At 37.3% G+C, this 12,764-nt stretch overlaps 1 protein-coding gene across 2 annotated transcripts in view; it reads right to left on the bottom strand.

Annotated features, from left to right (window-relative positions):
* Positions 1 to 987: 987 nt before the first annotated feature.
* STRN (striatin) overlaps positions 988 to 12,764 on the bottom strand; it is a 93,342-nt gene continuing 81,565 nt past the window's right edge. For both annotated transcript variants that reach the window (XM_037066565.1, XM_037066566.1), the window contains 4 exons: positions 10,892 to 11,032; positions 4,999 to 5,106; positions 3,858 to 3,944; positions 988 to 3,767 (listed from right to left, as the gene is read on the bottom strand). In XM_037066565.1, the coding sequence (XP_036922460.1) occupies positions 3,598 to 3,767; positions 3,858 to 3,944; positions 4,999 to 5,106; positions 10,892 to 11,032 (506 nt within the window). In that variant the 3' untranslated portion in view covers positions 988 to 3,597. The remainder of the gene's footprint in view (positions 3,768 to 3,857; positions 3,945 to 4,998; positions 5,107 to 10,891; positions 11,033 to 12,764) is intronic.

Raw genomic sequence — 12,764 nt, 5'->3', positions numbered from 1 at the left:
TCAGGACCTTCGCAGATTGGGGCACGCGCGCACACACACACACACACACTGCACACACACAGTTGTCCTCGCTCTCTCTCCCCCTCCCCCCAAACTCAATTCTCATCCTCACTGTAAGGCTGCATTTGTATTTTTTTTAAAGGCACCTCTCTCTCTAGCTATTGCCTTCTTGAGTATACCTGTTTGGTTAAAAGTCCTGAATGTTTGATGGAAATAGTTCAGTACTGAGATTGGATTATTTTTCAATTCACATTTAAATAGCCAAGTTTTCTTACATTCAGATTTTAATAAACTAAAATGACAGTCTTTAAAACAAGCATGCTAGCCTATAATGAATATCGTATTTACAGTCATTTGAACATTTGGAACTCTATATATTATACTGCAGAAGCAAACAGCACAATACCCATCATACTCCTCATTACCTGCTGTGTACACTACCTCCAAAAATGAAAATACAAAACAGTAAAATGCACCTATGGTTTATATATATATATATATATATATAGTCTATATATATATTATATATATTCTTACATATATATAATATATATTTATAAAATTTACATACATTTTAGACATTTTCAAATAAATCTTCATCCTCTCCAACAGAAATTTATAGCAATACTGAAGGAATGAAAGTCAGCTAAACAAAAATTTTCTCACAAAGTTCATTATCAGTGATGCAGCTCAATTTCTTCCCTTTTAGTCATAACTAAAATGATTATAAAAGCTAAATACTTTGCATAACTAATTATCTATTTAATGGCAAAAACTGATAAACCTGTTCAATAGAAAAATACTGAAGGTCATTATACCACTTATGTTAAATATCAATCTATGGTCCAAGTAGCAAATGAGCTCCATATGACAACTGAGTTTTGAGAAGGGTGCTGTGAGCTTCCAGAGATGTATCCACAGCACATGAAAATAAGGCAGGAACCCACATCTCTTGATGATTTTCGTATTATTCCAATACATTTCATCCAAAATAGTTACAAACCAAGCCCTATGAAAGCATTTCAGTGACTGTTCAAGTCATGGTTTTGTTTTTTTTTTCATTTTGCGAATTTTGTTCGCCTTTTCAAGAGGCCGAGGGAAAAATCACACATGCGTATATGCGTCTATCAGATTGGAAGGCAGCTTTGGCTCATCGCTAGGCTGGTATCACACAGCGCTAGTAGAGAGGAATCTCTGTTTCTATGTACAGTCTCCAGAGGCACAGCACCGGCTTCCTAAGGAACCTTCAACAGTTCCATCATTTGCACTATGGTCTACGTATCTCATGGTTATTTTTCACTCACTAACAGGAAAATTTCAACCATGAGGTATAAAATGTAGGTGAAGAGAAAGTCTTGGCTTTGAGAATTTCAGTGAATAAATAAAGATGGTATTGAAGACCTTTAATTACCTTGGGAGGTAATTAAAGCGGTAACTGGTAGAACAACAGAGCTTTGTAGTTGTCCATTATAAATATGCCAAGGGTGGGCACATGGCTAGAATTTTCCAGTATCCTTCTACAAATGTTAGGCTAGCAACACCATTACTTTACGCTGTAAAGAACCAAGGGAGGAATTCACCAAACACAATGTGGAATTCCGTATCTGCCTGGGAATATAAACATTCACTTGGTACGTAGCTCAGCTACGATGTGGTAGCTCATGTCCAGGTCAATTCATTCGATTATACAAAAGAGCCCCTTGAGCCCAATGTTAACCATAGCACAGATGAAAGGACAAGGTATCTGTGTCAAAAATTAAAGCATATTTGTATACCAACCAAGCAGATTTAGCTCAGGTCCTTCACTTTAAAGAAAATTTGCCTGTATATTGAAGAATTCTAGAAGCAAACAAACAGAAATTTCAAAGAAAAATTGTCAATTATCATCCACATCGATGCCAGAATAATTCTTCAAGGAGTACATATCATTAGAAGTGCAAATGCTACGACAATGGAATATGTGGGGGGTAGGAATGTAGGAATTCTACTAGAAGGTTAAAATATTTACGGACATGGATTTCTTAAAAAGTCTGAAAGCCCATTTTATATACATTTTGCTGAAAAGTTGGACATTAGTAATTTATTTCCAATTTCTAGATCAGTCTCTGACATTCTGAGCAAACAGGAGATTGGAAGGAGAGGGGAGAGTTGCAGGGACGGAGTCTGTGCCCCAGGGTCAGAGAGCAGGGTCATGAGCATCCCAAGAGCTGACAGAACACACGTCGGCCAGAGGCAAGGAACTCAGGGAGCCCCGGTCCTTTATGATATGGTTTTCCCCAGAAATGACACTGATTCTCTGCCCATGAAAACATGCCATGTTTTAAAGTAAACAATGGATGAGGGGTAGAAAGAGGAAAAGAGAGAGAAAACTATTTATGCAATATTATACACTGAACTCTTCCATCCAGCTTTTCAAGAGGTTCTTCTTATTGGAGATGCTAACAGAGGACTTCTGGAGTATAAAACACTTGATTTATTTAGTATGTGTGCAAAAGCAGCTCACTGAGATTAACCATACCCCTTGCACTATTAAAACATAATTATGAGCTACTTTTTGGTAGGTATCAGATAATCTGACTATGAGAGACAAAAGGAAAGCGCAGAGACCATTTGAAATGTGGTTATGTGGGTTTTGAGGAATGAGTACTTGCAAATAACTACAATCTCTTCAACCACTGAAAAGTTAAGATTTTTATCAATATGAAATAATCACTCTGATACTATAAATATCATATGAATAAAGTGAATTTTAAAATTAATAGAAATTATAAAGATATGCCCTGCTTGCCCTTAAAAATAAACAGAATCTTACACCTGAATTAGGTTAAATCCTTTAGTAAAAGCAGAGTCTATCAACTATTCTTCATAATGTTGAGTGTTTTTGACAGTTAAACTTTAGAATGGTACCAAATCCACTTTCAAAAATGTAACACAATATAAATATCTGCTTACAAACTGAATGTTTAGCATTTCTGAATAATAAAATCTTTAACATATTATTGCATTTCTTTTTTTTCCCTAATAGGTCAAATGCTTTGCCAGGTGCTTTATGTAACCAGCTGAAAGGAGAGCTAAATTAAAAACTCATTTGAACACTGCCTGGTCATTATGCATACAGAGATTAGTTCAGCAGATATGGTAAAGATTAATGTTTTGACTACCTAATGTGTTTAACAAGATTTCTCAGGGGAGAACTAGGGCTAAATTTCAGCTTTTCCTCCACTCATTCCCAGCCATCAAGCTTTTAAATTATCCTTTATACTGTGCCCCATTTACGCAATAGGGGACAAGCTATACCTATGTTCGCTCAGGCCTGCCTAGCGAATTAGAACAACTTTAGAAATAAAAATTCCTACTTTGGGAAAAATTTGAAACAGTTTCAGGCTCACAGATTCAGCTGAGCTTGCAGCAAACTGAACAAACCTTAGTTTTAGAAAACAGTATACGAATTGCAAAACTATACTTTAACAAATGTTCTCTGTGCTCCTTCAGCAGAACAAAAGGGCAAAGGGAGCTGATTCTTGCCCTGGTCTCTTGTATCTCTTTTGTGCAGTCGATTATTTATAAAGAGCTAGAAGGTGAAGAGGATGCATTCTGTCATACAAAGACTTTAGCCAGTGCATCAGCTCCAGCACTGGCTATATAGCATTTGGATGGGTGGAAAGCTACATCATGAATTGATTCTTCAAACTTTTTCCGATGAGCTGTGAACTCTTGGATACATGTCTTACTTTCTAGGTTCCATAAACGTATTGAACAGTCATGACCTATATCAAAAGAAAAGAAATTGAAAGGAAAAATTACATTAACATGAAAATAGTAAGAACAAATAAATAATACACAGTCGATGTACTTACTGCCAGACATCAAGTACAGGCCATTCGGATCAACTGCTAAACTTGTAACAGCTTCTAGGTGGGCTACCATCGAGTGGATCAGTTTGCCTTTGGAAAAAGGGATCATTACTCTTTATCAATAGCTTTCCTCATCCCGAATATATGCCAGTTACCACATTACACTGGTTTCTCCAGTCAGCCCTTTCTGTGTACTCACTGCCTCAACAGCTTTTTTTATCAGCTAACAGTGCCTCTTTCCCCACTTAGCCATGGTAATGATGGGAAACAAAAGCTCAAATTCCAGATTACATTTTTGTCTTTCAATCATAATATAGAAGTCAGTAAGCCATGTGCATTAACTAGAACTCAGACATTAACCACCTACTTTGTATCTTTTAGCTGCAGGCAAGTTATATGGATTATGGGAACAAAAGAAGAGACTGAGACTAAGACAAAGGAACAGAGAGCAAACCCTGCCACAACTTTGGTAGAAGCAGTATATAGGAAGAGTTTGAGAATATTAAATTACTCATCATTCACAGCTAAGCAGTCAGCAAAAGTCAACATAGTTGCAAAGCCAACTGCAAACAGTCAGGTAAATATGTCTGCCAGCACAGTGTTTTTCTCCCAGCACAGGTCTTCATGCATTTCCACTGGACTAATGAAATGTAATCCAGAAAAAACTGGGACAGCCCCAATTCACATCAATCAGGGACAAAGAGGATTATAATGCAAAAAAAATCAGTCCACGGAAAAAACAGGGGTTTTTCATCTGAACACTAAGGCTATTCAAAAACTGAATAATTTCAAACAAAATATCATGATCCTATGCCTTTACTTCTACTTTCCTGCAGTAGATTCACAGTAAACGATCATTTTTATTGGTATTTAAATGAAGTTTTTGTTGTGTTCCTAGTGATAACCTTGACTCCAGGGCCAAAATATAGCATGTACTTACTATTAAATAAATCGAAATAACTCTACATGCTATATGAAAAATAGTTCTCAGCAGATTTGGATGAAATAAACAGAAACTGAGCTGGGAGAGTATCTGTGTTTCAACGCCAATGATGATGGAGTTACAAACAGACACCAAAATCAGTCTACTTACAGTGGAGGGGTTTTTTGCTTTAACAATAATCAATTTTTTAAAAAATTTTACCTGTATTGTTATCATAGAATTTGATGTGCCTGTCTTCATGAGCAGTGATGCTGATGGGAAGAGTGGGATGGCTGATGACTCTATTTATTTGGCAGGAAGAGTTGGTGGCTTAAAAATAAAAAGTGAAAGACAAAACAAATTAGTCAAAGCTACTATTTATTCCCACGAGGGAACTGAATACTCCCCAAGAGACTGAAAAAGTAAAGGTGATTTTAATTCGTTTTTAGTTCATTTATTCTGCAATTGTGTTAATAATTTCAGTGCTAGGAAATGAGAACTGATTGAGCAATACTATACTGACAAATCCAGAGAGCTACCTAACAAGTAGAATTTCCTTTCCCACCACCTGTTGTCTATGGGTACCACCGGTGACTTAGCCTACAGCCAGTGCTATTTCTTTTCTATAATGTTCTATGACATTTCTGCTACTTTTAAAAATTCCATCCTTCCTTACTTCTACATAATTCTCAACTTAAATCTCAACTACTTCTAGATACAAAGCTCTTTATTACATGGTTATCATCTAAAGATACACAAGACAGAGCTTCTTAACATTTTAACTTTCTTTTTTCATCATAACAGAAATAGTCACCATCTAACAATCAAACACATTTGGAATCTTAAAGTGGTCAGCATCCCAAAAGGACCTGTGCACTACTTAATGGTTTTTGAAGAGACTGCAATTATATGCAGAATGGGACAGGTAGGCCATGTCATTAAACACGTAATCACAGTGCATGAACCAAGGTCCAGAAAAAGTTGTAACTCACCCAAAACCATGTAACAAGCTCGGTAACTATTCTGATTGCTACATCTATCCCAACCAGACAGCTCATGCAAATCAGACAACTGCCAAAACTGGTAACTATACTACCATGAGTTCTTCCTGCAAGCCTTCTAGCAGAAGAAAATCAGTAAGAACTTAAATTTAATTAATAATTTAGGTTAAGATACTTTTTATAAGGAAAAATGTACATACAGGTGACACGAATGTAACACCTATCAAAGTTACAAAAATGTATTATATGGTCCAGGGAGAGAAAAGGATGTCCTTATAAAGTGCAGTCCTGGGACAGGTGGCAAATTTGAATGTAAGCAATAGACAATAGCACTGTGTCGTTGTTAAATCTCCTGATTCTGGCAATGTAATGTGCTATGGCAAAGAATGTACTTGTTCTTAGAATTACATGCTAATGCAGGGGCCCCCAAACACCAGAATGCAGACCAGTACCGGTCCATGGCCTGTTTGGAAGCAGGCTACACAACAAGAGGTGGGCAGCGGGGGAGCAAGTGAAGCCTCGCTTGCACTGCTGCCCGAGCTCTGCGTCTCCTGTCTCCATCCCTCCACCCAGTCTGTGGAAAAAACTGTCTTCCATGAAACCAGTCCCTGGTTCCAAAGGTTGGGAACTGCTGTGCTAACTAAAGGATCAAGGAGTATGAGTATGATGTTTCTTAAGCGGTTCAGAATTTTAAAGTATATGCGTATGTGGAGAGTAATAAAATGATTGTAACAAAATGTAGCAAATATTAAAAACTGATGAATCTGGGTGAAAAATAGTCAAAAGTTATACTACATTTTTGAAATTTTTCTGAAAATTTAAAACAAGTACAAAATAATGAGTTTAAGAACAATTTTTAATCCTAGAATAGGTATCATGAATTTACATTCACATAATAGAAAACATGGGTAAAAAACAGTGGTAATATTAGCCTACTCTATTGGAATTTCCTACGGTTTCTAGAAATATGACACCTTCAAAACCAAAGATGTTTTTCCCCATGCTAACAGCAGGCAGCCACCCAAACTGCTCCCTAAATACACAACAAAAACTCACTTGACCATGCAGAGTAAGCTTTGGGTCAGTTACATTCAATTTAAATGGTTCTATACAAAGTGTTTAGTTTCAAAATTCAGCCTATGGAATTTTTGGCCTCCAGAGACAACACACTGAGTTATATCCTCTTAAAGTCTAGCAGGAGAATGATGACAAAAGAGAAGTACTTTAAGTAAAATATCCAATATAATCTGAGAGACATTTCTGTGAATAGCTTCAATTACTTTGAAATCTAGGAAATAAGTGATAGAAATCAAATGATGGAAGTGGACAAAAGAAAGTTTTTATTTAGCAACTTATAAGGAAGTTTCTCCACTTGAACGTCAATCAGACAAGCAAAATGCAAAGAACACTAAAAATAAACTGAAGGCCTACTAGCCCTCATTCTAACAATGAATTAAGACAATCCTCTAAATATATTTAAATTGCAACTCAGAAATGATTTACCTTTTCACTGTGTTCATAAGCACCCAATTACCTGCTTCAATTACTTGTTACTTTATCACAGTCAAATTACCATTGACGTCAATGAGAAGATCATTTAATCTGATGGTAACAACAAAAATCCTTCATCATTTTAAACTCTATATGAAATTCACTTTCACATTGAAAAATGTTTGGTCTGAACTTTAATTCTTTTAAAAACTCTGCTAATTCCAGAATAGAACAACATAGTCAAATACAAATAGCTAATGGGGGACCTCCCAAGATGGAGGCGTAGGTAGACACACTGTGCCTCCTCAAACAACCACAATAAGGACAACAACAATTCAGAAACAAAGTAACAACCAAAACTGAAAGAAAACTGAACTGTATGGAAGCCCTACAACCAAGGAGTTAAAATAGACAGATTCATCCAGACGGGTAGGCAGGGTGCAGTCTGGCAGCCGAGTGGAGAGGGGTCTCAGCATAGGAAGCGGTGACATTGGGCGTGCAAGGCATCTGAGGCGCACAAGGTGGCACCAGGCAGACCCTGGGCACCCAGGTGGTGGCTGGCAGACCCCAGGCATGGGGTGGCAACGGGCAGACCCAGCGAGGCAGTGACTGAAAAGCGGGGCACCGTGTGCAAGGCGGCCAGCTGACTGGGCAGTGGTCCTACATAAGCATGTAGATAACTGGGAAGTGAGACAAATAGCGCAAACCAGGGTCCTAGCGCTGCAAAATAAAGCCTAAAAACATCGACTGAAAACACTCGTGGGGTTTGAGGGGCAGAGAGAGACTCCCACCCTCACAGGAAAGTTCATTAGAGAGACCCACAGGATCCTAGAACGCACACAAGCCCACCCACACGGAATCAGCACCAGAAAGGGCCAGTTCGCTTGTGGGAAGCAGCAGAAGGAACTGAGGTGCAACAGAGAGCAGAGCAAAACGCCATTTTTTTCTCTCTCGGACCCCGCCCCCACATACTGCATAACAACCCAGGGACTTGGGTTGCCCCACCCTGGTGAACACCTAAGGCTCTGACCCTCATACATAACAGGCGAGAACACACCAAAACATTATGGCTCAAGCAGAAAAAAAGCTCAAAGCCCCAGAGCCAATACATCTAAGCAACAGAGATAGCCAACCCATCAGATGCACAGTTCAAAACACTGGTGATCAAGATGCTCACAGAACTGGTTGATTTTAGTCACAAATTAGATGAACAAATGAAGGTTAAAGTAATTGAAATGAAGGGAAATGCACAGGAAACTAACAGTGATGAAAAGGAGACTGGGACTCAGATCAATGGAGTGGACCAGAGGGAAGAAAGAAACAACCAAACAGAACAAAATAAAGAAATAAGAATTCAAAAAAATGAGGAGAGGCTTAGGAACCTCCAGGACATCTTTAAATGTTCCAACATCTGAATTATAAGGGTACCAGAAGGGGAAGAGCAACAAGTGGAAAACTTATCTGAACAAATAATAAAGGAGAACTTCCCCAATCTGGCAAAGGAAATAGACTACCAGGAATTCCAGGAAGCTCAGAGTCACAAAGAAATTGAACCCAAGGAAGCACACACCAAGGCACATCATAATCACACTAGCCAAGATTAAAATGAAGGAGAGAATCCTAGAAGCAGCAAGAGATAAGGGGACAGTCACCTACAAAAGAGTTCCCATCAAACTGTCAGAGGATTTCTCAAGAGACCTTACAGGCAAGAAGGGGCTGGAAAGAAGTATTCCAAGTCATGAAATCTAAAGACCTACATCCAAGATTGCTCTATCCAGCAAAGCTTTCATTCAGAATGGAAGGACAGATAAAGTGCTTCGCAGATAAGATCAAATTCAAGGAGTTCCTCATCACCAAGCCCTTGTTTTATGAAATGTTAAAGGGACTTACTTAAGAAACAGAAGATAAAAAACATGTATACTAAAATGACAGCAAACTCACAATTACTAACAACCACACCTCAAATAAAAACAAACTAAGGAAACAATTAGAACAGGAACAGAACCACAGAAATGGGAGTTCACATACAAGGTTAGCAACAGGGGAGTGGGGGGTGGAGAAGGTACAGAGAATAAGTAGCATAGATGGCAGGCAGAAAATAGACGGAGAGGGCAAGAACAGTATGGGAAATGTAAAAGCTAAAGAACTTAACACACATGGACATGAACTAAAGGCAGGGAATGTGGGAGGGAGAGGGTGTGCAGGGTGGAGGGGAATGAAGGGGGGAAATGGGGCAACTGTTATAACGTAATCAATAAAATATATTTAAAAAATTGAATTCACAACCTAAAAAAATAGCTATCGGGTAGTCACAGTAGAAAACACTAAAGTAAGTTTGTTTTACACAACTTTGAAGTAATCACACTGATAATTTAGGAAATGGCAGGACATATTATTAACTTAAAATCATCACTTATTCTAATAATACTGCCTTTATACACAACATTATGGGCAGTTTTCTGCAGCAAATGCTTCCACGTTCAAGAAAAAGGTCATGTGATATTATAGTCACACGTTTTAGAGAAAAAATAGAATCTCATTCACCACACTTGATGTTTGATTTTGTCTAAGTCACCAAAAAATCAACATTTATCACTCAAAGAATTAACTACAGTCTCTAAAGGTAATTCTAAAAATGTTCAAATCCTCCTTAATTTCATACTGGGTTTTTACATTACTACTGTCACTTTAGGTCATGTACTAAATATGATTTTAAATTCACTGAGAGTCTAAAACCTACATTTCTTGGCAAAAAAATTCAATTTTTGCTATTCCATAATCTCAATTTTGATTTTTGGTCTCTTTTATATCCAAATACAATAGTTCAAAGCTCTGTTCATGCCTTCTTCCAAAAACAATTCTCACAGGACACCAGAAGAAACAACAGACAACATATTAAGAAGAGAAAATAAAACAACGATGAAATGCAGAAAATGTGGGGGAGGAAAAGGCAGAAGGAACACACACACACTCCATAATAATTATTTTGAAAGCTGGTTCTCAGATTAAAATAATTTATGTGTATGTAAGTATTCTTGATCAACTGCATCCTGAACTGTGATTGTCTGGATTAAGCCTAAAGATAGAAACTAAAGATTAAGAAGCTCAAAACAAAACAATTCTGTAGTATCTTTTTCACAATCCGTAAAATTATTTCCTGACTTTATATATCCAATAAGAAGCTTCAGATTTGGGATTTTGAGAGGCACAACTTGACCTATGCTCTAATCAGTAATGAACTGTGTCAAATTATATTAATAATATAAAGTTTAGTTGATTTAAAAAATCAAATTATGAGAAATGAAAAATATTTTATATTTAGAATATATATTTTCTTCAAACAAAATTAAAAATATAATCATCTGGCATAAAATTAGCTTGACTCTTTGGAATTGCTCAAATGCTATTTCAAATCGTGTAGTTATAAATGTGCATAAACTTAACCCAAAGACTTAAAATCAACTGTAAATCATTATACCCTTCTAAGTAACATGTTCTGTGATTTAGCAAGCAGAAGACTTTATAATGACAAGTATTTTTCACAGATGACTCTAGTAGTTATAATTTTAATGAGGTTTAAAAATTGATCAAAATACAGACTATTTAAATACTATTATACATACTCGTATCTACATTGGATTCTAAAGTAAGAATGCGTTGTTGTGTTTCCATGTTGAAGATGCTTGTATATCCTTTGCTGAACGATGCTACCATGTGGCTCGGGTCACTGCTCACTAGATCCACAGAGGCAGGGATTCCCAATTCTAGAAGAGTCAGAACATATTCGAAGAGAATAATAATTCGAGGGTCTATTTAACAACATGTTTAAAATATAGCAAAACAAGTAGCAGCATGATTTCCTTAAGAGTAAATGAAGCTTGACATTAGGATAAGAATTTGCTTATTGCCATTCAGTGGAGATTTCATTACTCTTACCTGTTTACTCTTACTCTTACTCTTACTGTTTACATTACTCTTACTCTTACCTGTTCAGCACTTGTTCTACCTGTTTTTCAGCTAATACATATATGGAATGCAAGCCTCTATTCAAAAATAAATGGAAAACATGTATGGACTACAAGTTTTGTTGCTTCTATCTCCAAGTGGGGCTCAGAGTAGCATCATGGGAATTCTTCATTCTAAGGGCTCATTACTTATTAGGAATGCTAACTTATCAAAAACATGAAATTCAAGAGGTAAATTCCAAATTGTTACTGGTAGTCATGAAAATATCAAATGCAGGCAATTCACCCTGGCCAGGGAGCATCATCTCAATATACCAATTTTGCAGGTCCAATCTCCAGTCTGGTTAAGTAACAAGAATTAACCAGTGAATGTATAAATAAGTGGAATAACAACTCTCTTCTCTCCCTCTACCTCTCTCCTCTTTCTCTAAAATCAATCAATACACTGTTTTTTAAATATATTTTATTGATTATGCATTACAGTTATCCTATTTACCCCCTTCATTCTCCTCCATCCTGCCCACCCCCTCTCCCACCATTCCCCCCCTTAGTTTATGTCCACGTGTCTCAAGTTCTTTAGATTCTATATTTCCCCTACTATTCTTGCCCTCCCCCGTCTATTTTCTACTTACCATCTATACTACTTACTTTCTGTACCTTCTCCCTCCTTCTCCTCCTCCCACTCCCCTGTTGCTGACCCTCCATGTGATCTTCATTTCTATGGTTCCGCTCCTGATCTAGCTGTCCTCTTAGTTTGCTTTTGTTTTAGGTGTGGTTGTTAATAGCTGTGAGTGTGCTGTACTTTCACTGTTCATCTTTTTTATCTTCTTTTTCTTAGATAAGTCCCTTTAACATTTCATATAATAAGGGCTTGGTGATGATGAACTCCTTGAATTTGATCTTATCTGAGAAACACTTTATCTGTCCTTCCATTCTGAATGAAAGCTCTGCTGGATAGAGCAATCTTGGCTGTAGGTCTTTAGATTTCATGACTTGGAATACTTCTTTCCAGCCCCTTCTTGCCTGTAAGGTCTCTTTTGAGATATCAGCTGAGAGTCTGATGGGAACTCCTTTGTAGGTGACTGTTCTCTTATCTCTTGCTCCTTCTAGGATTCTCTCCTTCATTTTCATCTTGGCTAATGTAATTATGATGTGCCTTGGTGTGTTCCTTCTTGGGTCCAACTTCTTTGGGACTCTCTGAGCTTCCTGGAATTCCTGGAAGTCTATTTCCTTTGCCAGACTGGGGAAGTTCTCCTTTATTATTTGTTCAAATAAGTTTTCCACTCGTGGCTGTTTCTTTCCCCCTTCTGGTACCCCTATAATTCAGATGTTGGAATGTTTAAAGATTTCCTGAAGGTTCCTAAGCCTCTCTTCATTTTTTTGAATTGTTTCTTCATACTTTTCTGTTTGGTCATTTTTTTCTTCCTTCTGGTCAGCTTCCTTGATTTGAGACTCAGTTTCCTTCCCATCACTATTGGTTTCCTGTGTATTTCCCTTCATTTCAATTAGTTTAGCCTTCATTTGTCCCTCT

Source organism: Sturnira hondurensis, unplaced genomic scaffold, assembly GCF_014824575.4.
Source record: "Sturnira hondurensis isolate 20B ecotype Veracruz unplaced genomic scaffold, ASM1482457v3 Scaffold0016663, whole genome shotgun sequence".
Taxonomy (NCBI): domain Eukaryota; kingdom Metazoa; phylum Chordata; class Mammalia; order Chiroptera; family Phyllostomidae; genus Sturnira; species Sturnira hondurensis.
Note: the sequence above shows the minus strand (reverse complement) of the source record. Positions and strands in the feature narration are given on the sequence as shown.